The sequence below is a fragment of the Scyliorhinus torazame genome, chromosome 25 (assembly GCF_047496885.1).
Source record: "Scyliorhinus torazame isolate Kashiwa2021f chromosome 25, sScyTor2.1, whole genome shotgun sequence".
NCBI classification, from domain to species: Eukaryota; Metazoa; Chordata; class Chondrichthyes; order Carcharhiniformes; family Scyliorhinidae; genus Scyliorhinus; species Scyliorhinus torazame.
Genome location: NC_092731.1, coordinates 12,348,072 through 12,373,562, shown reverse-complemented (window position 1 = coordinate 12,373,562; position 25,491 = coordinate 12,348,072). Strand labels below are relative to the sequence as shown.

The 25,491-nt window shown below is 50.3% G+C and overlaps 1 protein-coding gene across 2 annotated transcripts in view; it reads left to right on the top strand.

Annotated features, from left to right (window-relative positions):
* Positions 1 to 23,762, top strand: part of dpf1 (double PHD fingers 1) — a 74,285-nt gene extending 50,523 nt beyond the window's left edge. For both annotated transcript variants that reach the window (XM_072490020.1, XM_072490019.1), the window contains 3 exons: positions 13,017 to 13,129; positions 22,415 to 22,496; positions 23,444 to 23,762. In XM_072490020.1, coding sequence (XP_072346121.1) covers positions 13,017 to 13,129; positions 22,415 to 22,496; positions 23,444 to 23,514 — 266 coding nt within the window. In that variant the 3' untranslated portion in view covers positions 23,515 to 23,762. The remainder of the gene's footprint in view (positions 1 to 13,016; positions 13,130 to 22,414; positions 22,497 to 23,443) is intronic.
* The last annotated feature ends 1,729 nt before the right edge of the window (positions 23,763 to 25,491 follow it).

Sequence of the window (25,491 nt, the reverse complement as noted above, 5' to 3'; positions counted from 1 at the left end):
CTGGTTCAGAGCTGGTGAGGGCGGAGTAGACATCCGGCGGGAGGGCTTGACGCCGTTGGTCTTGCCCCTCTTGACGTCCTCCCGCCCTCTCCTGAGGCATCGTCCTCTGGCAAGATGCATGCCTCCGGCCTCCCGCCCCGGTCCGCCCACCATTCGCCGCCAGATGCGGGTCTAAGACAGCGCGTGCTCATGGCAACGCGGGACTGGAAGGGCGGATTGTTGCTCCGAGGGAATTGGGCGATCCTGTTGCCCCCTCGCCACCCTCTCCTGTTTCTACCTCCGAGGTACTGACTCCGAGGTACTGAGGTTGGCTGGGTGTGGGAAGCTATCGTGTGAGATGGTTCATTCGGCAGAGAGAATAGGAAATGTTTTTCCCTAAAGTCACGGTATGCGCAGCTCACCAAAGTGTTAATTAAACAGTGAATAAAATTTACTGTGGTGGTGACATCAGCCTCAGAACGTTCCTGTCACCTCCATGTGCTAGGAACAGGAAATGTGTTTGGCACATCACTGGGTGAGGGCACCATATTGCAGATTATTTGGTGTTTACAGCATAAAAACAGACGGTAGACACGGCTCCTACTGTGCGTCGGTGGGGGAGGGAGTGAATGTCGAAGGTGGTGGATCGAGTGCCAATCAAGCGGGGCTGCTTTGTCCTGGATGGTGTCTGGATGTTGCCATTGAGGCACTCAGCAGTGGCAATGTCTTTGAATGCCATGGGGAGTTGGTTAGAATCTCTCAGAGTCGTAGAGTTCACCAGCACAGAAAGAGACCCTTCGGCGTCGGGTCCATGCCATCCATCAAGCACCCGTCCATTCTAATCCCATTTTGTCTTATTGGAGACGTGATGCACGACGAGGTTGTAACATAACTGAAGGCTTTAATAGACTAGATCGGTTCCCCAGCAACTTCGGTACAGAATGAGGGCTGCTGGGGCGACACCTGTTCTTATACCCCGCCTGTCAGGGCGGAGCTACAGACCAAACAGCCAATGGTAAACTCCTAGGTTTACCCAATGGTCCACAGCCTCTCGGGTACTGCAATACCTGATAATACCACAAGATGGTCATTGCCTTGGCATGAATATGTAGATTTGTGGGCTGAAAGTGGGGTACTTCGAGGAGTTGCAGGAGTGTGTCTGTGTAAATGAAAACTCTTTGGTGGGTAAAGACAAGATTCCAGTACTCTATCCTTCACCACTTAGATATCCTAATGTTCACATGGTAATAATGATAATCTTTATTGTCACAAGTAGGCTTACATTAACCCTGCAATGAAGTTACAGTGAAAATCCCCTCGTCGCCACATTCCGGCGCCTGTTCGGGTACTCTGAGGGAGAATTCAGAATGTCCAATTCGCCCGCCTTTCGGGACTTGTGGGAGGAAACCCACGCAGACACGGGGAGAACGTGCAGACTCCGCACAGACAGTGACCCAAACCGGGAATCGAACCGGGGACCTTGGCGCTGTGAAGCAACAGTGCTAACCACTGTGTCACCTTGCCTCCTACAGGCACGGCACAGGCTGGTTTCTTAAATCTCTGTTGAACGCAATCAGGTTTAAGTTATGATTGGCTCTCTCTCATGACCCTGAAGGAGATTCTTCCCCAAGAGATATCTTTGCGAAGAAAGTGATGCAAACATGATGCCAAATTCAGTGTGGTACGATAGGGGCGAGGGGTACAGGGCGACCTGGAGAACTGGCATCTGGTATTGGTGGTCCTTGTTGGAGGAGTTACTCCTCCTGCTGTGCTACGGTTCGAATGCCTCCCAAATTCATTTTCACTTTTAATCTGATCTTTGCCCGGCGAGTGAGGGATGTGATTCATTACGTTTCAGTGTCAGCAATAAACTCAGCGAGGAAATGTATCAAAACCTCCAGAAATGAGCAGATTCACTGAGCCACAATAATTGAAACCACTGCTTTCGGAACAGCTGCTGACACGAGATTGGAAAATGATCACAAGTCACAATCCTCGCGTTGCACAAAAAAACCCTCTTCCCTCCCCCTTTCCTTGCCCGACTCCCAGGATTTTCCAGTGGAATCTCGACACTGTCCCAAGAACAGAGATTATGGGGGCGATTCTCTAATATGGAGCCCAAGTGTTCACGCCGCCGTGACGTCCGTCGCGTTTCACGATGGCGCGAACCGGGCCCGGGTACGATAGCCTCCTTTCGCGGCGCCGAATGGGCGCTGCACCACCCCCTACATGCGCAGTTGGGCCGTGCCAACCCGCGCGTGGGCACTTGGGTCACGCCAACCTGCGTATGTGCGGAGGACTTCTTACGCGCGCCGGCCCCGACTCAACATGGCGTCGGTGTTCAGCGGCCGGCCACGCATGAAGTAGGCCCGGGGGGGGGGGGGGGAGCCGGCCCGCCGATCGGTGGGCCCCGATCACGGTCCAGACCCCATCGGAGGCCCCCCCCCGGGGAAGGAGCGCCCCCCCCCCCCTCTCCCCACAGGTCGCCCCCGACTGTCCGCGCAGAGTTCCCGGTGGCAGCGACCATCGGCGCCGGCGGGACTCTGTCGTATCCGCGCGGCCGCTCGGCCCCGCCGATTCCAGCGGCCCGACGCCGTGCCAAACGCGCCGGCGCAAATGGCGCTGATTCTCCGCACCTCGGAGAATCTCGCGCCGGCCCGGCGCGGGGCTCGGAGAATCGCCCCCTAAACCTTTGCTGGTATATTTTGGTTGGGACGATGTAGAGAGGATGTTGCCTAGTGGGAGAGGCACAGACTGGGGACCCTCGATGTAAGGTAGTCACTGACCAATCGAATGGAGAAAAATGTCCTCTCGTCAAATCTTGCAGTGCAGAAGGAGGGCCATTCAGCCCATCGAGTCTCCACCCACCCCCTGAAAGAGCACCCTACCTAGCCCCACTCCCCCCGCCCTTTCTCTGTAACCCCACCTAAACTTTGGACACTAACCCGCACATCCCTGGACACGAAGGGCAATTGACCACGGCCAATCCACCGAACCTGGGAGGAAATGAATCACGGAATGGTCCCTGCGCAGAGGAGGCCATTCAGCCCATTGTGTTTATGCCGACCCTCTGGAGGGGCAACTTGCCCGGATTCGCTGCCCCACCTCTTTCCCTGTAGCCCTGCAAATATTTCCCCCTTGAAGAACTGAGTCAATTCCCTTTTTGAAAAGCACAACGGGATTTTCCTCCACCGAATTCGGGCAGCGACTTTCCGATCCTCACCACTCGATGCGAGTAAACGTTGATTCTTTTCCCAGTCGCCTTAAATCAATGTCCCCTGGTTCTTAATCCTTGTGTCAATGGGGAGTTGCTTCTCCCGATCCTCTCTGTCCCGACTCTTCCTGATTTAAAAAATATATATTTTTATTGAAGCATTTATATATTCAAGGGCAATTAGGGATGGGCAATAAATAGGGGCTGGTTTAGCACAGGGCTAAAGAGCTGGCTTTGAACAAAGAACAAAGAAGTGTACAGCACAGGAACAGGCCCTTCGGCCCTCCAAGCCCGTGCCGACCATGCTGCCCGACTAAACTACAATCTTCTACACTTCCTGGGTCCGTATCCCTCTATTCCCATCCTATTCATGTATTTGTCAAGATGCCCCTTAAATGTCACTATCGTCCCTGCTTCCACCACCTCCTCCGGCGGCGAGTTCCAGGCACCCACTACCCTCTGCATAAAAAACTTGCCTCGTACATCTACTCTAAACCTTGCCCCTCTCACCTTAAACCTATGCCCCCTAGTAATTGACCCCTCTACCCTGGGGAAAAGCCTCTGACTATCCACTCTGTCTATGCCCCTCATAATTTTGTAGACCTCTATCAGGTCTCCCCTCAACCTCCTTCGTTCCAGTGAGAACAAACCTAGTTTATTCAACCGCTCCTCATAGCTAATGCCCTCCATACCAGGCAACATTCTGGTAAATCTCTTCTGCACCCTCTCGAAAGCCTCCACATCCTTCTGGTAGCGTGGCGACTAGAATTGAACACTATACTCCAAGTGTGGCCTAACTAAGGTTCTATACAGCTGCAACATGACTTGCCAATTCTTATACTCAATGCCCCGGCCAATGAAGGCAAGCATGCCGTATGCCTTCTTGACTACCTTCTCCACCTGTGTTGCCCCTTTCAATGACCTGTGGACCTGTACTCCTAGATCTCTTTGACTTTCAATACTCTTGAGGGTTCTACCATTCACTGTATATTCCCTACCTGCATTAGACCTTCCAAAATGCATTACCTCACATTTGTCCGGATTAAACTCCATCTGCCATCTCTCCGCCCAAGTCTCCAAACAATCTAAATCCTGCTGTATCCTCTGACAGTCCTCATCGCTATCCGCAATTCCACCAACCTTTGTGTCGTCTGCAAACTTACTAATCAGACCAGTTACATTTTCCTCCAAATCATTTATATATACTACAAAGAGCAAAGGTCCCAGCACTGATCCCTGTGGAACACCACTGGTCACAGCCCTCCAATTAGAAAAGCATCCTTCCATTGCTACTCTCTGCCTTCTATGACCTAGCCAGTTCTGTATCCACCTTGCCAGCTCACCCCTGATCCCGTGTGACTTCACCTTTTGTACTAGTCTACCATGAGGGACCTTGTCAAAGGCCTTACTGAAGTCCATATAGACAACATCCACTGCCCTACCTGCATCAATCATCTTAGTGACCTCCTCGAAAAACTCTATCAAGTTAGTGAGACACGACTTCCCCTTCACAAAACCGTGCTGCCTCTCACTAATACGTCCATTTGCTTCCAAATGGGAGTAGATCCTGTCTCGAAGAATTCTCTCCAGTAATTTCCCTACCACTGAAGTAAGGCTCACCGGCCTGTAGTTCCCGGGATTATCCTTGCTACCCTTCTTAAACGGAGGAACAACATTGGCTATTCTCCAGTCCAGTTGAAAGCAGACCAAGGCAGGCCAGCAGCACGGTTCAATTCCCGTAACAGCCTCCCCGAACAGGCGACGGAATGTGGCGACTAGGGGCCTTTCACAGTAACTTCATTTGAAGCCTACTTGTGACAAGCGATTTTCATTTCATTTTCGTTTCATTTCAATAGTGCCCCCCTCCCAGCGACCGCCACGCCCTATGAATGCATTTTACACAAAAGTCCATTGACCACTCTATCCCCAGCTTGCCCCTAATTCTAGCCAGATAACTGAAGTCCCACACCTCGGGAACCGTCCTCGTGAACCCTTTTCTGCACCCTCTCTCTTATGAGCCCGTAACCTGACGTGATACTGCAGGAGGCCGAGGCAGTATTGTGTAAAGTTTCACCAGAACGCCCCTGTTGTTAACGAAGATCAGCCGGGGAAATAGCTACTGCCTGCGGAAGATCGAGTGAACCATTTCCAGGCGATTAATCTGGTCAGCAAGGGCTACCCGGGAGACACGAGCCAGTGTATTGTATATTCAGTCAGTTAGGTGTGACAATAGGCCCTGTGTTCTGTCACAGGTAGCCACACCCACAGCTGCCCGTCAGCCACCACATGGCACATTGAGGACCCAGATTTGTCACTGCAACAACTTGCATTTATATAGCAGCCATAATGCTGTAAAATGTCCCACTGCTATTGACGGAAAAATCAAATCAGATGAGCAGACATTAGGTTAAGTGACCCAAAAAAGCTTGGTCATGTGGTAGGTTTTTAGGACCACCTTTAAGACAGAGAGAGAGAAAGGTAGAGAGGTCTAGGGAGAGAATTCCGGAGCTTGGGGCCCCAAGCACGGCCGCCAATTTAAATCTGGGATGTGCAAGAGGCCAGGAGGGTCTCCAAGGGTTCACGACGCTGATGCCGGGTAGGGAGGGATTTTCTTATGAGGAGAGGTTGAGTAGGTTGGGCCTGTGCTCATTGGAGTTTAGACGGATGAGAGACGATCTTATTGAGACGTATCAGATTCTCGGAATGGTGGCACAGTGGTTAAGGCCGAGCGATGCAGATTTTTCATCAGAGGAAATCGAGGGTTATGGGGATAAGACGGGAAAATGTAGTTGAGGATTATCACATCACATCAGTCACGATCTCATTGAATATTGCGGCAGACTCGATGGGCCGAATGGCCAACTTCTGCTGCTACGTCTTACGGCCGTTGGGCTGGAGGAGGCCATCAGGAGGGAGCGAGGCCATGGCGGAACCTGAAAACAGGGACGAGAATGTTAAAAATTTGAGAGGAACATTGCTAATTCTTCCTGAGGAAACCCTCAGGTGTCCCCCGGGACTGTTTGTGAGCAGTGCCATGGGGGAAATGAGCCGGGTGAATAATAGTCTGGACAATTCTGTGCCGTCTCCCTTCCCCTTTAAGGATTTCTTTTGAAGGAATGTGATTTAAAACATACGTTTATTGCACCGAGAGGCTGCAACATGTTGAAGTACTTAAAGGGGTTATTCATTTATGATCATATAATTCATGGGGACTGATCAAGCGTCTGGTGGCTGAGTGGAATAGGAATCCCTGGAATAAAATGATTCCTGGCTTTCTCTCCCGGTTTTCTGGAGTTAATTATGTGAGATTAAATCTTTAAAAAAAGAATAATTATTAGAAAAAGCCCAGTGAGGGACCAGCAGTGAGCAACGGCGAAGGATGTGCTCCTGTACAATCAGATCAGATCAGGCAAACATTTGAACAGATTGTTGTTGGTTTCGATCTCACAGCAAGGCCCCCCCAGCTAGGTGGATACCATCCCGGGAACCTCCGCCTAAACTCCTTGGCAAGAGTGTGACAAGAGCGGATTCATGTTACAGGATCGTAGAACGAAACGGCACCCAAGGAGGCCATTCAGCCCATTGTGCTCTGTGCTGGCCCATTGAGAGAGCCAGGTTCAATCCCGGCTCCGGGTCACTGTCCGTGCGGAGTTTGCACGTTCTCCCCGTGTCTGCGTGGGTTTCGCCCCCACAACCCAAAGATGTGCAGGGTGGGTTGATTGGCCACGCTAAATTGCCCCTTAATTGGGAAAGAAATGAATTGGGTACTCTAAATCTAAAAAAATATATTTGCTCCTGTGACGTGGGTGAGACTGAAACAAGCACATTTACCGTTTTGTCTTTTATTAAAAATTCATTTACGGGATGTGGGGGTCGCTGGTTAGGCCCATCAACGTTGCCCATCCCTAATTGCCCTTGAGAAGGTGGAGGGTGAGCCGCCTTCTTGAACCGCTGCAGTCCCTGTGGTGTAGGTACACCCATTGTGCTGTTAGTGCGGGAGTTCCAGGATGTTGCCCCAGCGACAGTGAAGGAAAGGCCGATATATTCCCAAGTCAGGGTGGTGAGCGGCTAGGGAAACTCCAGGTGGTGGGGTTTCCACATTACTGTAAGAGTGGAGCCTTTTTAACATTGTCCGCTTTGGCTCAATGGTAGCTCTCTCCCCTCTGAATCGCAAGGTTCTGGGTTCAATTCCCACTCCAGGGTTTGAGCACAGAGATTCTGACTCTGCAATGCTGTGCCGAGGGAGTGCTGCACTGTCGGAGGTGTCGTCTTTCGGGTGACATGTTAAATCGAGGCCCCTGCTACCAGCTTGGATGGGTGTTCAAGATCTCATGGTCACTATTTCTCAGAGCAGTAGGGGGAGGGAGGGAGTTCTCCCCGGTGGCCTGTTCAATATTTACCCCTCTGTCGGGGCAGCACAGTGGCGCAGTGGTTAGCACTGCTGCCTCACGGCGCCGAGGTCCCAGGTTCGATCCCGGCTCTGGGTCACAGTCCGTGTGGAGTTTGCACATTCTCCCCTTGTCTGCGTGGGTCTCGCCCCCACAACCCAAAGATGTGCAGGGTAGGTGGATTGGCCCCTTAATTGGAAAAATAAATTGGGTACTCTAAATTTGTTTAAAAACAATATTTACCCCTCTGTCAACATCAGAAAAAAACAGATTATTTCATCATTGCTGTTTGCGGGATCTTGCTGTGTGCAAACTGGAAGGCACGCTTCCTACATTCCAACAGTCACTACACTCCAAAAATACTTCATTGGCTGTAAAATGCTTTGCGACATCAGGCGGTTGTGAAAGGTGCTATATAAATGCAAGTCTTTCTGATGATCAGGTTAGAGTTTTAAATTGTCTCTCTTTCCCATACCCCCCTCAGACTCAGCACGCTTTACCGAGTTTAATTCCTGTTTTGGGGCGAGTTTTGAATCTATGAATTCAGAGTCTCCAGTTCCAAAACTATCACCGTGCGGGATTGCAGCATTTGTTGCTTCTCCCTAATTGCCCTTGAAGTGAGTGTCTCGCTCGACCATTTCAGAGGGAATTTTAAGAGTCAGCCACGTTACTGTGGGTCTGGAGTCACATGTAGGCCAGACCGGGTAAGGACGGCAGATTTCCTGCCCGGTTAACATGAGTGAGGTTTTACGGACAATCGATGAGCGTTGTCACGGTCGCCGTTACTGAGACCAGCTTTCAGTTCCTGATTTTATTCATCGAATTTAAATTCCACCAGCTGCCAGGGTGGGACTTGAACCCGTGTCCCCCAGAATATTAGTCTGGCCTTCTGGATTACAAGTCCAGTGACTTTGCCACTACCCCACTAACTTTCACCCGCCCACCAGTCATCTAAAGCAAATATATTCTAAACAGCGGCAATTAAACTAACATTAACTCAAACACTGAACCAATCTTTGCTTTTCAATTGTAGTAAATTATTCAAATACAGATTTTACTTGAATAATTTTTTTTTCAGTTCAGAAGCCTGAAAGATAGGCCCCAAACCTCGGTTCATAGAATCACAGGCAGGCTACCGCACAGACGGAGGCCATTCAGCCCGCCAAATTCATGCTGGCTCTCTGCAAGGGCATCTCAGCCAGTCCCGCTCTCCTCTCCCTGTAACCCGGCAATTCCTACCTGCTCAGGTACTCATCCAATACCCTACCTAAAGCCTCGATTGAAGCTGCCTCCACCACACTCTTGGGGGCCCCACATTGCAGATCGTAACCACTCGCTGCGGGGAATCGGGTCTTCCCTCATATCGCCTTTCGTTCTTGAAATGAAATGAAAATCGCTTATTGTCACAAGTAGGCTTCAAATGAAGTTACTGTGAAAAGCCCCTAGTCGCCACATTCCGGTGCCTGTTCGGGGATGCCGGTACGGGAATTGAACCCGTGCTGCTGGCCTGCCTTGGTCTGCTTTACAAGCCAGCTATTTAGCCCTGTGCTAAACCATCCCCTATTTATTGCCCATCCCTAATTGCCCTTGAATATATAAATGCGTTAATAAAAAAATATATTTTTTAAATCAGGAAGAGTCGGGACAGAGAGGATCGGGAGAAGCAACTCCCCATTGACACAGGGATTAAGAACCAGGAGAAGTTGATTTAAGGCGACTGGGAAAAGAATCAACGTTTACGCGCAGCGAGTGGTGAGGATCGGAAATTCGCTGCCCGAATTCGGTGGAGGAAAATCCCGTTGTGCTTTTCAAAAAGGGAATTGACTCAGTTCTTCAAGGGGGAAATATTTGCAGTGCTCCAGGGAAAGAGGTGGGGCAGCGAATCTGGGCAAGTTGCCCCTCCAGAGGGTCGGCATAAACACAATGGGCTGAATGGCCTCCTCTGCGCAGGGACCATTCCGTGAGTCTATCTTTTTAAAAATAAATTTAGAGTACCCAATTCATTTTTTCCAATTAAGGGGCAATTTAGAATTCATTCATAGAATTTACAGTGCAGAAGGAGGCCATTCGGCCCATCGAGTCTGCGTCGGCTCTTGGAAAGGTCAACACCTCCACCCTATCCCCATAACCCAGTAACCCCACCCAACACTAAGGTCAATTTTGGACACTAAGGGCAATTTATCACAGCCAATCCACCTAACCTGCACATCTTTGGACTGTGGGAGGAAACCGGAGCACCCGGAAGAAACCCACGCACACACGGGGAGGATGTGCAGACTCCGCACAGACAGTCACCCAAGCCGGGAATCGAACCCGGGACCCTGGAGCTGTGAAGCAATTGTGCTATCCACAATGCTACCATGCTGCCCAAATTTAGCTCGGCCAATCCACCTAGCCTGCACATCTTTGGCCAATCACCTTAAATCTGTGCCTCGGAACCCTCTTACCAATGGGATCCTCACTGTGGTGGTGAACTGGGCCATTCCAAGATGGAGTGGCTGCGAGCTTTATCTCCGTATTGCCCCGGGGGTGGGGGGGGCAATTAGCCCTGGATAATGAGCCAAAGATCAGGCCTGCCCCCAGATCATTGTCCAGCGTGTGTGTGTGTGTGTGTGTGTGTGTGTGTGTTTGCGTGCGCGCGCACTCAGGAGTGGCTGAGGATAGGGTCGGCCCGTGATGCTGCTGCAGGCGAATAGCTCACTGTTTAGACCACACTCACAGTCAGAATTGGGCTGAGGTACCTGGGTGCTGAAGGAGCCCAGGTCACCCCGTAACCCAGCAACGGAAGGGGAGAGGATAGTGTGTGTGTGTGTGTGGGGGGGGGGGGGGGGGGGGAAACGGGGGCCAATGGAGGTGAGGGAGCGTGTGCCATGGTGCCAGGCGATGTGACATCATTGCTGTCGGCGGTGAAGAGCGGATTTTATTTTTAAAACCTGAATTCATTCCAGTTGAGCGTGTCGAGCAGCAGTTAATCCTCAGCCGTGAATCTGGCTGAAATTACAATACAGTTTCCCTTTGATTTTCTGAAAGATTTATTCTTCTGGGGCACCGAGAGGTTGAAATCGAGGAACTGGGCAGGGCTGGGGGGAGCCCAGATTGAAACATTCAGCGTAACTGCACCCAGCTGCCCGCGAGGTGGATTCTTTTATTCAAACTGATGTGGAATAACCTTTCTCAGAAATTCATTGAGCTTCACCCAAATACCAGTTCCCCTGAGGACCAACAATCTCCTGCCCTACACCAGGCAAGGCGTGGTCGGTGAGCGCTGGGCCGACATTCGCCTGGGGAAGGCATCATCCCCCGGGTCGATCCCATCCTCGACGGCCGGTCCCCCTGAGGCCCGTTGAGGCATCTCCTCTCCTTGCACTCTGACTGAGAGCAGTGATCGAACCTCGGGGTTTAGGGGGATCAGAGCTGGAATCAGAGCTGTGCACGGCTCGGGGCTGGGAGCTCCTCTCCCCATCCAGGCCCGGGGGTCACCCACCCCCTTCTCAAGGGGCAATTAGGGATGGCAACAAATGTTGGCCTAACCACATCCCGTGAATTAACAAATAACAACATTCCCTCCCGAAACCTCACCGCCTCCCTCTCTCCCTCGTCCTTTAAGGCACCCCTTGAAACCAACCTTTGGAGCAAGAATTTGCGCACCTGAGCTCGTATCTCCTTATGCAGTTCAGTGACAAATTGTTTTTGATAGTTACAGGGTGTAGTGTTAATGAGGTCAGTCCGTAAGAGGCTCGTTTAGGAGTCTGGTGACAGTGGGGAAGAAGCTGTTTTTGAGTCTGTTCGTGCGTGTTCTCAGACTTCTGTATCTCCTGCCCGATGGAAGAAGTTGGAAGAGTGAGTAAGCCGGGTGGGAGGGGTCTTTGATGATGCTGCCCGCTTTCCCCAGGCAGCGGGAGGTGTGGATGGAGTCAATGGATGGGAGGCAGGTTTGTGCGATGGACTGGGCGGTGTTCATGACTCTCTGAAGTTTCTTGCGGTCCTGGGCCGAGCAGTTGCCATACCAGGCTGTGATGCAGCCCGATAAGATGCTTTCTATGGTGCATCTGTAAAAGTTGGTAAGGGTTAATGTGGACATGCCGAATTTCCTTAGTTTCCTGAGGAAGTATAGGCGCTGTTGTGCTTTCTTGGTGGTAGCGTCGACGTGGGTGGACCAGGACAGATTTGGGGAATTTGAAACTGCTAACCATCTCCACCTCGGCCCCGTTGATGCTGACAGGGGTGTGTACAGTACTTTGCTCTCTGAAGTCAATCTTTAGTTTTGCTGGCATTGAGGGAGAGATTGTTGTCATTGCACCACTCCACTAGGTTACGTAGGGGGCTATGCAGATGTAAGTTGTTGTTGTACAGTTGCATCCCAGTTGTCATACCCCGTTACGCAGCGGGTGCGAAGACCACCGCAATGGGGATTGCTGTTGGGAGCTGCCGACAGGTGATGCTGGACAGCACAAGACAAGATCAATCTGTTGGGTACAAAATGCTCACCAACCCAACTCCCCCCCCCCCCCCCCCCCCCCCCAAGTGTCCTATCCCAATCTATCCCTCTTCCTACACCTGAATTAAGGTCACCTGGTCATTTATCTGCTTGCTTGTTTTTGGGGGGGGGATCTTGCTGTGCACAAATCCGCTGCCGTGTTTCCTACACTACAACAGTGACTACACTTCGAAGAGTACTTCACTGGCTGTGAAGGGGCTTTGGGGGGGGGTGACCCTGGAAGGTGCTATAAAAGTGCAGAGGTTTCCTCATTGGGTGGGGCAGACCAGAGGGTCCCGGGCGGGCGGTGGGGGTGGGGGGGGGGCCTGTGCTACTTTCGCTGATGTCGGTGGGGAAACAGTTCCGGGAGTGAGTGGGGATATCAGCCAGCGTTCCTCGCCCTGGTCACGATGGCGGGCGTGTGGGACATTAGGGTCAGGACAAGTAGAGAGCCATCCGCAGGTGAGCCAAGGCTCCGTGGGCAAAGCTGGCATCACGGCAGGCTCCAGCGCCATCAGGCCCAAGCTAGCTGAATGAGGGGTGAAGTCAACGAGCTTCCTCAGACAAAGGGGGTGTCGAAATCAGGAACTCCGCCCCCCCCCCCCCCACAAAAAAAACATTGAGGTTAAGATATTGCTTAGGGATGAAAGGGATACGGAGCCAAGGCGGGAAGTAGGAGTTAAGATGCAGACCAGCCATTGAATGGTGGGACGGCAGGAATGGGCCTCCTCCTGTTCCTATCGGCGCAATGATCCCTATTTTCAGGGATTTTCGCTTGTTTGACAGGCATAATGTGCCCCCCCCCACCCCCCACCCCCACGTTGAGCCCCGCTTAGAAAATCTGCCCCCTGACCTTGGTTTAGAGGGAAGGCGGGGGGCTGGAGACAGACACTGAGTAAAACAGAGGCTCTGTCTTATCCAGAGTGTTTGACTGGATCTGATTGTCTCTCTCCCGCAGGCCACCCGTCGTGTCTGCAGTTTACAGTGAATATGACAGCTGCTGTGAGGACCTATCGCTGGCAATGCATTGAGTGCAAATCCTGCAGCCTCTGTGGTACCTCAGAGAACGATGTAAGTTACCATGGCAACGCGATGAGTGGAGGAGATGCCAAACTCATTGAGTTGGGTTGGGTTGGGGCGGGGGGGGGGGGGGGGGGGGGGGGGGGGGGGGTTGGGGGGGGGAGGGAAATACCAACCTCGTGCGTTGGTGTGGGTGGGTAGTGGCTTTGGGATGGGATATTCCAATTCTTCACCGGGGGGGGGGGTGCAGACTGTACCCCATTGGACAGGGAAGCAACGAGGCGAATGTACATCTGGCAGGACAAGCTGATATGGTCATTTGTCGTTAGAGCACAGAAGGCCATTCAGCCGTAGAAATCACCGATTCGGCCTCAGCGAGAGGGTTCTATCCAACCCTGGGCCTCGCACTTTAGGGAGGATGTCAGGCCTCGGAGAGGGATTTACTGGAATGGGACCAGAGATGGGAGGCTTCAGTTCCTGTGGAGAGACTGGGATCGTTCCCCTTAAGAGCAGGGAAAGCGAAGGGAAGATTTAATGGAGGTGTTGAAATCTACAAAGGGTTTGAATAGAGCAAATAAGGAGAGACTTTCTCAGGCGAAGGGGCCGGTGACCAGACTGGAGATACTCGGCAATAGAAGCACCGAGCAGTTGAGGGGGAACGCAGCGAGTTGTTGGGACCTGCAAGGCAGATTCAATCAGAACTTTCAAGGGCAGCACAGCGACACAGTGGTTAGCACTGCTGCCTCATGGCACCGAGGACCCAGGTTCGATCCTGGCCCCGGGTCACTGTCCGGGTGGAGTTTATACATTCTCCCCGTGCCTGCGTAGGTCTCTCGCCCCCACAACCCAAAACGATGTGCAGATTAGGTGGATTGGCCACGTTAAATTGGCCCTTAATTGGGGGAAAAAAATGAATTGGGTACTCTAAATTAAAAAAAAGAGCTTTCAAAAAAGGAATTGGATAAACACTTGAGGGGAAAAGATTGAAGGCCGATGGGGGAAAGAAGAGAGGGCGTGGAAGAAAGACTTGCATTTATATAGCACCTTTCCCAACTTCGAGACATGCCACAGTGCCAACTTTTTGAAGTGTGTTCCCCCATGGTAATTTCAGCAACTCAACAGCCAATTAGCGTACAGCAAGCTCCCATGAACAGCAACAAAACAAATGATTGGCTAATCTGTTTTAGGTGTGGGTTGAAGGATATTTGTTGGCGAGGACTCTTCCTGCTGTACATCGGATAGTGACCAAGGGATCTTCTACATCCATCCCAGAGGATAGACTGGGCTTGACATCATCGGGAAGAGGGTTTATGGTTTTAACGTGTGGTTGTTTCATTCATTGAGTGCAGAAGCAGTTCCAGGCAAAGTTTAAAACGATCTTTATTAGCGTCACAAGTAGGCTTACATTAACACTGCAATGAAGTTACTGTTAAAATCCCCTAGTCGCCACACTCCGGCGCCTGTTCGGGTACACTGAGGGAGAATTCAGAATGTCCAATTCACCTAACAAGCACGTCTTTCGGGACTTGTGGGAGGAAACCGGGGCGTCCGGAGGAAACTCACGCAGACACGGGGAGAACGTGCAGACTCCGCACAGACAGTGACCCGAGCCGGGAATCGAACCCGGGTCCCTGGCGCTGTGAAGCAGCAGCGCTAACCACTGTGCTACAGTGCCACCCTACAACAAGTGCTGCCTGTTGTCAGCTGAGGGTGGGGGGGATACGCAATGAAATATGAAAATTGGATTCCGTTCCTTCCTGAATTTCGTGGCAATTAAAACAGTTTGTTTTCCGTCCCTCATTGAAGTTTCATTGGTTCGTTAGCTGAAGGACAGAATCAATGCAGCCGGCATCAGGGGTGGGGTTACACCATCCAGAATAGTTAGCAGGAAGATTTATTATTCCAGATTTGGGCACTTTTCCAACAACAACTTGCATTGATAGAGCACCTTTGATATAGCTTTTCATTGCCAGGTGCTTCATGTGAGCTAATATCAGATAATGTTTGACATTGAGACAGAGACAAAGGTATTGGAAGTGTCTATAAGGTTGAGAGGGAAGTGGAGAGTTTTAGGGAGGGAATTCCAGAGCTTGGGAGCAGCAGGCAGCTAAGCACGGCTGCCAATGATGAAACAATTAAAATCAGGGATAGAACAAAGAACAATACCGCACAGGAACAGGCCCTTCGGCCCTCCAAGCCTGTACTGGTCATGATACCAACCTTTGCCAAAACCCTCAGCACTTGTGCCGTTTCCCCTCTGTACCCGTCCTATCCATGTATTTCTCAAGATGCCTTTTGAACGTCGTTAATGTATCTGCTTCCACAACCTCCCCTGGCAACGCGTTCCAGGCACTCACCACCCTCTGCGTAAAAAACCTGCCTCGTACATCTCCTCTAAACTTTGCCCCACGGACCTTAAACCTATGCCCCCTGGTGACTGACCCCTCCACCCTGGGAAAGAGTGCCTGCCCATCCACTCTATCCATGCCCCTCATAATCTTGTAGACCTCTATCAGGTCACCCCTCAACCTCCGTCTTTCCAATGAAAACAGTCCAAGTCTATTCAACCTCTCCGCATAGCTAACAGCCTCCAGACCCGGCAACATCCTGGTCAACCTCCTCTGCACCCTCTCCAAAGCCTCCGCATCCTTCTGGTACTGTGGCGACCAGAATTGTGCGCAACATTCCAAGTGAGGCCTGACCCAGGTTCTAGACAACTGCAGCACGACTTGCCGGTTTTTATACTCAATGCCCCGTCCAATGAAGGCGAGCATTCCGTCTGCTTTCTTGACTGTCTTGTCCACTTGTGTTGCCACGTTCAAAGATCTGTGGACCTGTAGGCCCAGATCTCTCTGATGTGCAAGTAGGGTTGCCAATTGTGATTCAATATCTACCTGGAGATTCCATCCCCACGTTCCAGCCACTATTCGGCCAACACGTCCACCCTCGCCACGTCCGGCCTCCCTCCACCTTTCGGAAAACTCATTACCCAAGTGGATGACACTGGACAGTTAGCCCCCATTTTCAATATTTTTAGAGCTGGAACACAACCTTGCTTTTATGGTCCCGATGATTTTCCTCCAGGAGTGTGATCTTTAATTCCTGGAGATCCCAGGCCAATCCTGGAGGAGTTGGCAAAGCTTGTGCGCGAGATGCCAGCACCTGAGGACCTCGGCTCTTAAGGACAAGTTGCATAGTTTAAATTTGTATTTCCCTCGAGTATAAAGATTAAGGTGAGAAAATTGAGGTGCTCAGAACGATGAAAGGAGTTGATAGAAATAAACTATATCCTGGCCGGAGATTTGTCAGTGTCACTGGGGAGGGTTTAAACTAGTGTGGCAGGGGGGTGGGAACCAGAGCAATAGGTCAGCAGGTGAAGTAACTGAGGGGGAACTTGAGAATAGGGCCAGTCAGACTGAGAGGAAGAGCAGACAGGGAGATGTTGCTGAACACAGCGGGACTGGTGGTCTGAAATGTATTTGTTTCAATGCGAGAAGTATAACAGGTAAGGCAGATGAACGTAGAGCTTGGGTTAGTACCTAGAACTATGATGTTGTTGTCATTACAGAGACTTGGTTGGGGAAGGGACAGGATTGGCAGCTACATGTTCCAGGATTTTGATGCTTCAGGCGGGATAGAGGGGGATGTAAAAGGGGTGGCGGAGCTGAGCTACTGATTAAGGAGAATATCACAGCTGTACTGCGGGTGGACGCCTCGGAGGGCTCATACAGCGAGGCAATATGGGTAGAGATCAGGAATAGGATGGGAGCAGTCACAATGTTGGGGGTTTACTACAGACCTCCTAACAGCCAGCGGGAGATAGAGGAGCGGATAGGTAGACAGATTTTGGAAAGATGTAAAAGCAACAGGGTTGTTATGGTGGGTGATTTTTCCTCTGTTGACTGGGACTCACTTAGTGCTAGGGGCGTGGATGGGGCAGAGTTTGTAAGGAGCATCCAGGAGGACTTCTTGAAACAATATGTAAATAGTCCAACTAGGGAAGGGACCGTACTGGACTTGGTATTGGGGAATGAGTCCGGCCAGGTGGTAGAAATTTCAGTAGGGGAGCATTTCGGGAACAGTGACCACAATTCAGAACGTTTTAAGGTACTTATGGATAAGGATAAGAGTAGTCCTTGGGTAGGGCAGCACGGTGGCGCAGTGGTTAACGCTGCTGCCTCACGGTGCCGAGGACCCGGGTTTGATCCCGGCCCCGGGTCACTGTCCGTGTGGAGTTTGCACATTCCCCCCGTGTCTGCATGGGTCTCACCCCCCCAACCCAAAAACATGTGCAGGGTAGGCGGATTGGCTACGCTAAATTGCCCCTTAACTGGAAAAAAACGAATTGGGGACACTAAATTAATTTTTTTTAAAAGAGTAGTCCTCGGATGAGGGTGCTAAATTGGGGGAGGCTAGTTACAACAATATTCGACAGGAACTGAAGAATTTAAATTGGGGTGGCTGTTTGAGGGTAAATCAACATCTGACTGTGGGAGTATTTCAAACATTAGTTGATGAGAATTCAGGATCGGCATGTCCCTGTGAGGACGAAGATAAGTATGTCAAGTTTTGGGAACCTTGGAGAAGGAGGAATATTGTGAGCCAGTCAAAAACAAAAAGGAGGGCAGCACGGTGGCACAGTGGTTAGCACTGCTGCTTCACGGTGCTGAGGACCAGGGTTCGAATCCCGGCTCTGGGTCACTGTCCATGTGGAGTTTGCACATTCTCCCCGTGTCTGCGTGGGTTTCGCCCCCACAACCCAAAGATGTGCAGGGTAGGTGGATTGGCCACGCTAAATTGCCCCTTAATTGGAAAAACATGAATTGGGTACTCTAAATTTAAAAAAAAAGAAAAAGGAAGCATTCGTAAGGGCTAGAAAGAAAGTAGGAAGGAACTTAAGCAAGATGTCAGGAGGACTATAAAAGGTCATGAAAAGTCCTTGGCAAACAGGATTAAGGAGAATCTCAAAGGCTTTTTATACGTCTATAAAGAGCAAGAGGGGAGGGGAGCCAGGGAACGGATTGGCCCACTCAAGGATAGAGGAGGGAATCTATGTGTGGAGCCAGAGGAATTGGGTGAGGTATTAAATGAGTAGTTTGCGGCAGTATTAACCAAAGAAAAGGGTGTGGAGATAGTCTGGGTCATGTCGATATCAAAAAGGAGAAGGTGTTGGGCGTCTTAAAAAGCATTAAGGTGGATAAGTCCCCAGGGCCTAATGGGATCTGCCCCAGAATACTGAGGGAGGCAAGGGAGGACGTTGCTGGGGATTTGACAGAAATTTTTGTATCCTCATTGCTGCAGGTGAGGTCCCAGAGGACTGGAGAATAGCCAATGTTGTTCCTTTGTTTAAGAAGGGTATCAGGGAAAATCCAGGAAATTATAGGCTGGTGAGCCTTACGTCAGTGGTGGGGAAATTATTGGAGGTGATTCTTAGGGACAGGATTTACTCACATTTGGGCAGCACGGTAGCACAGTGGTTAGCACTGTGGCTTCACAGCTCCAGGGTCCCAGGTTCTATTCCCTCCTGGGTGACAGTCCGTGCGGAGTCTGCACGTTCTCCCCGTGTCAGCGTGGGTTTCCTCCGGGTGCTCCGGTTTCCTTCCACAGTCCAAAGATGTGCGGGTTAGGTGGATTGGCCATGATAAATTGCCCTTGGTGACCAAAAAGGTTAGGAGGGGTTATTGGGTTACGGGGATAGGGTGGGAGTGAGGGCTTAAGTGGGTCGGTGCAGACTCGATGGGCCGAATGGCCTCCTTCTGCACTGTATGTTCTATGTTCTATTTGAAAACAAATGGACTTATTAGTGACGGGCAGCATGGTTTTGTGAGGGGGAGGTCGTGTCTCACTAACTTGATCGGGTTTTTTGTGGAAGTGACGAAGATGATTGATGCAGGTAGGGCAGTGGATGTTGTCTACATGGACGGCAGTAGAGCCTTTGACAAGGTCCCTCATGGCAGACTGGTGCAAAAGTTGAAGTCACACGGGATCAGAGGTGAGGTGGCAAGATGGATACAGAACTGATACCCTGATACCCTTCTAGGTCATAGAAGGCAGAGGGTAGCGGTGGAAGGTGCTTTTCTGATTGGAGGGCTGTGACTAGTGGTGTTCCGCAGGGATCAGTGCTGGGACCGTTGCTGTTTGTAGATTATTTAAATGATTTGGAGGAAAATCTAGCTGGTCTGATTAGTAAGTTTGCGGACAACAGAGAGATTGGTGGAGTTGCAGATAGTGAAGAGGATTGTCAGAGGATACAGCGGGATTTAGATCGTTTGGAGACTTGGGCGGAGAAATGGCAGCTGGAGTTTAATCCGGCCAAATGTGAGGCAATACATTTTGGAAGGTCTAATACAGGTGGGAATTATACAGTAAATGGTAGAACCCTAAAGAGTATTGACAGTCAGAGAGATCTAGGTGTACAGGTCCACAGGTCACTGAAAGTGGCAACGCAGGTGGAGAAGGTAGTCAAGAAGGCATACGGCATGCTTGCCTTCATTGGCCGGGGCATTGAGTATAAAAACTGGCAAGCCATGTTGCAGGTGTACAGGATCTTAGTTAGGCCGCACTTGGAATATTGTGCACAATTCTGGTTGCCACATTACCAGAAGGATGTGGATGATTTGGAGAGGATGCAGAGGAGGTTTACCAGGATGTTGCCTGGACTGGGAGGTATTAGTTCCGAAGAGAGGTTGGATAAACTCAGTTTGTTCTCACTGGAACGACGGAGGTTGAGGGGCGACCTGATAGAAGTTTACAAAATGATGAGTGCATGGATAGAGTGGATAGTCAGAAGTTTTTAATCAGGGTGGAAAAGTCAATTACTAGGGGGCATAGAATTCATAGAATTTACAGTGCAGAAGGAGGCCATTCGGCCCATCAAGTCTGCACCGGCTCTTGGAAAGAGCACCCTACCCAAGGTCCACACCTCCACCCTATCCCCATAACCCAGTAACGCCACCCAACACTAAGGGCAATTTTGGACACTTAAGGGCAATTTGGCATGGCCAATCCACCTAACCTGCACATCTTTGGACTGTGGGAGGAAACCGGAGCACCCGGAGGAAACCCACGCAGACACGGGGAGGATGTGCAGACTCCGCACAGACCGTGACCTAAGCCGCAATCGAACCTGGGACCCTGGAGCTGTGAAGCAATTGTGCTATCCACAATGCTACCATGCTGCCTTTTAAGGTGTGAGGGGGAACGTTTAGAGGAGATGTGTGAGGGAAGTTTTTACACAGAGGGTGGTGGGTGCCTGAAACTCATAGAATTTACAGTGCAGAAGGAGGCCATTTGGCCCATCGAGTCTGCACCGGCTCTTGGAAAGAGCACCCTACCCAAAGTCCACACCTCCACCCTATCCCCATAACCCAGTATCCGCACCCAACACTAAGGGCAATTTTGAACACTATGGGCAATTTAGCATGGCCAATCCACCTAACCCGCACATCTTTGGACTGTGGGAGGAAACCGGAGCACCCGGAGGAAACCCACGCACACACGGGGAGGATGTGCAGACTCCGCACAGACAGTGACCCAAGCCGGAATCGAACCTGGGACCCTGGAGCTGTGAAGCATTTGTGCTATCCACAATGCTACCGTGCTGTCCCTCGCTGCAGGAAGAGGCGTTGGAAGCAGATACGATAGCGGGGTTTAAGGGGCATCTTGACAAATATATGAACAGGATGGGAATAGAGGGACCCCGGAAGTACAGAAGGTTTTCGTTTAGACAGGCATCATGATTGGTGCAGGCTTGGAGGGCCGAAGGACCTGTTCCTGCGCTGTGCTGTTCTTTGACCCCAGGTGGGTTGGGGGTGGGGGGGGCAAGAACCTAAATGTTAGAGCCAGGTCGCTCAGCGGTGACCTTCAGAAGCATTTCTTCACACAGTGGGAAAGTGGAAATATGCTGCCTGGTTTTGCAGGATAGGTCTTATGAGGAAACGTTGAGGGAGCTAGGGCTTTTCTCTTTGGAGCGGAGGAGGATGAGAGGCGACTTAATAGAGGTTTATAAGATGATGAGGGGGTAGGTAGAGGGGACGTTCAGAGACTATTTCCTCGGGTGGATGTCGCTGTTACAAGGGGCCATAACTATAAGATTCAGGGTGGGAGATATAGGAGGGATGTCCGAGGTAGGTTCTTTACTCAGAGAGTGGTTAGGGTGTGGAATGGACTGCCTGCTGTGATCGTGGAGTCGGACACTTCAGGAACTTTCAAGTGGTTATTGGATAGGCACATGGAGCACACCAGAATGACAGGGAGTGGGATAGCTCGATCTTGGTTTCGGACAATACTCGGCACAACATCGAGGGCCGAAGGGCCTGTTCTGTGCTGTACGGTTCTGTGTTCTATGTTCTAAAATGGGCTGATGTTCAATTGAAAATTTCAGAACTAAAATTGCTAGATTTTTGTTGGGTCCAGTTTATGGAAATCAGACAGACGAATGGAGTTAAGATATAGTTGTGTTGTGATGTGATTGAATGATGGAACAGGTTTGAGGGGTTGAATGGCCTTCTCCTGCTCCTGTGTTCCTTTGAGATTAAAGGGAGGTTTGATGAGCAATTGGGGGTTCAGAAGGTTCACAGATTCTCCAATTTGTTTTCTTTGAGAAGCACAAAGGAAGGATTGCGTCAATCATTGAACTTAAAGCACAATGGGAGTAAATTATAAACTAACAGTCACCTGGTAATACGGAACTTGAATATTTCTGAAAAGATGTTGCCAAATCTTTTCATTTTCCACCCATCAGGACAAACACAAGGCCAAATTTCAAACAATCAAATCAATTTATACTTGGGGAGTCAACAATCCTGAGTGCGCTAAGAGGTACACTAATGACTAATTTAAGATCTTCATTCATACCTCTTCATTCCCCTGAGGAAAGAGCAGCGCTCCGAAAGCTAGTGACATCGAAACAAACCTGTTGGACTTTAACCTGGTGTTGTAAGACTTTGTACTGTAATTTAAGATCAACAGTACAACTCGTAAATTGGCTCATTTACATTTGCTCAAAGCGATATACGTTGATACACAGGAACCTCTGCAAACAAAAGGAATATGACCAAGCCTTGTGCCTTTTTTGAATTACCCGGGAGCCTATGTTTCCCTCTTGCTTTCTCCATGGCAACTCCTGAGCCAATCAGATTCGACTTGCCAACTAATCAGCTCCCTTTCCCCCCTGGAGCATAGATTGTCGCGATTGTTTGAAATTTGGTATTCTTGTGTGAGTCCTGACGGGTGCAAGACGGGAAACTTCAGCGACACATCTGTCTATCCAGCAATAAGTGCTAATGTCTCACTGGGACATGATGCAAAGTTTGATTATCCCCTCATTTTCAACAGGATCAATTACTGTTCTGTGATGATTGTGATCGAGGATATCACATGTACTGTCTGAACCCGCCGATGTCTGAACCTCCTGAAGGTAAGGACCATTTTCTGCCATGTCTGAGTCGCCTCCAAGTTAGAAACCTCTTCTGCCACAGGAATTTATTCTGTTACAATCCAGTCCAAATTGATGCATGGAACATCTCCTTCCCTTGGTCACAGCAGACTCCCAAACACTGGAATACGGAGGTGCACGGCCTGATGGGGCGTGTTATAAATTTTTAGACGTTACAGGTGTCAAGAAGTACCAATTATCACTCAAATCCCTGGGACTTTTCTTTGAGAGTATATTGGATACAAGAGTGCATCCACCCAGATGGAGCCTTGATAAAGGGGTTGGTATCGTTTGATCATTACCAGCACGGCAATGCCAGACCTGAGGTATGCTAATTTGTTACTGGCATCTACCCATGGTTAGAGGATTATGAAAAAAATAATCTATAGGGTTCAAAGATTGGCCACACTAAATTGCCCCTTAGGGTCCAAAGATGTGCAGGTCAGGTAGATTGGCCACGCTGAATTGCCCCTTAGGTTCCAAAGATGTGCAGGTTAGGTGGAGTTCCGGGCATTGGGCGGGAGAGTGGGCCCAGATCGGGAGCTCTTTCGGAGGGTTGGTGCAGCCTTGATGGGCCGAATGGCCTCCTTCTGCACTGTAAGGATTCTATAATTCTTTCATGCACCCGCTTCCTGCAAAATCTTGCTTCCCTTGTGGCATTTGCATGCCCACTTTTCCCAATCTAAGTTCCTGCCCCCCCATTGATTATGGAAATTTCTTATGTCAACACGTCACACTGTAATGTCACCTTCCTGCCAGCGGGGGGGGGGGGGGGGGGGGCGCTGAAACGGCTGAGATGTCCAGCTCCCAGCCCTGTCAGTCTGCACGGTCAATTATGGAGAGTGACTGAATTTTGCTTGTCTTTTGTAAAAAATATTGTTTGATCAGGAAGGCCTGATGGATGTTGTCCCTTGTTTTCCCGCTCACAGGCAGTTGGAGCTGTCATTTGTGCTTACAACAGTTGAAAGAAAAAGCCTCCGCCTACATAACCTTGACCTAAAAGCTGAGATTGTTGTTGGCGAGTCAGTGCCAATGGCCGTGAAGGTCCCAAGCCCTCTCCACTCGTCCAGCTCCGAAAGGTGACCATGTTTGTGGAACAAGGCACTCAAATGTTGTAAGATTGCGACCGTTGATTTGCAGAGGTCAGAACGCTGCTATTTGGGGCAATTTCTATCCTTGTACTGTGATTGTAAGCAGGAACCGAAGTGTTTTACACATGACATTTTAAACGAGGGTTTTTTTATTTTACTTTGTGAAGCAAATGTCTTTCTTCACCACCGAATAGTGTTTAGAGTCAAAGCAAAGGTTCAAAGAGGTGGAACGCAAATCGAGCAACGACCATTCCCAGCCACTGAGGGAATCATTTCGCCGCATATGGTTTGGTTTTAGCCTCATATTGGGTACAAACTGTCCACGCACAGACCCCAGCTACACTTCAGGCATGTCTGGTGAACAGACGTTGGTAGCAACGCTCTCCTGGTCACAGACCTGCCCCTTCAACCGAACTAGCTATTGGCGTGGGCCAACATCCTTCAGATTGAGAGCCAATTAAAGAGGTAACTACGCCTCGAAACCTTCGACTAAAAAGGAGCTCACTCTTGTAAAAAAAACAAACGATGCATGTTGTGATATATATTGTATCCTCTCCCGTCCGCCTCTTCCCCTTCTTGAATGCCAAGGCAAGAGAGGAAATTAAACTCACTACAATTGAATTCAGGACCCTCTGTAAATGTGACTGGGGGAATGCCAGCTGAACGCTCGACCTGATTTCCGTGGTTCCCTTCAATAGCTACCTGTCATCAGACGCAGCTAAGACCAGCACGTCTCTCGGCAAGAGCCTCGGCAAATTCTCCCTCCTCAAAAAAAAAAAACCCTCAGCCTTCTCCGGCTGAGGAAACGAGAACTGAGGCGTGGCGGGCGTTGGCGAGTCTGAACTCCAAAACCTTGCTCTTGCAACAGACCGAAGAGGAATCAAGATCTTCGGCCGCCGTCGGATGTCCTAAGAGAACACTACGATATGCTTTGGGACTATTTTCATAAGCGGATGTGTACATATGTGAATGGGACCAGAATAGGGCTTACCCACCTCATTGGCTAACACTGGTGATTGGCAATCATTCCTGTAGATTCCAAATGGCTAACCACCTGACCGGTAGCTTTCTTAACTTGGCCCAGTCTCAATTCCGAACACCCCTCGCCCAAAGTAGCTTAGCATCTGGGGCACACTCGCGTGCAGCTTCTAGAACCTTCCACCACTTGGGTGGCCCTCAGGGAGGTGCAGCCAGCAACTTGTGTGAGGGTGATCGCCACTGGGACAGACCTGGGGCATCCACCTAATAGCAGCACGCGACAACCCTTCCCGAACTTGCACTCTGGGTGGGGTGGTTGAGGAGAGGCAGATACAGTTTAGTGCAGTCAAAACTGGTCCTGTTGTCGACTGTCCCATAACTCCAGTCTCTACTCAAACGGATCACCAGTTCTCAAAACAGCGCAAAAGTTACTCTGCCATTTCTTTTTAAACTGCGACGTCTGCTTCCAAGAATAAAGCAGCGAAGTTTACTGCGGAGACAAGTATAAATGGAAAGGGAGATTTCCCAGGATGTTTCAGCAAAAGCAGCAGGCCATTCAGCCCATCTATGCTGTGCTCCTGTTCCACCTCATGAGATTGCCTGTCCTAACCCCACTCTCCTGCGCCCCACACCCTTTATTATTGCAAGCAACTCTCGAATTCCCAGGGCGGCACGGTGGCGCAGTGCTTAGCACTGCTGCCTCACGGCGCCGAGGTCCCGGGTTCGATCCCGGCCCTGGGTCACTGTCCGTGTGGAGTTTGCACATTCTCCCCGTGTCTGCATGGGCTTCGCCCCCACAACCCAAAGATGTGCAGGGTAGGTGGATTGGCCGCGCTAAATTGCCCCTTAATTGGAAAAAATGACTTGGGCACTTTAAATTTATTTTTAAAAGCTCTCTCATTTCCTTT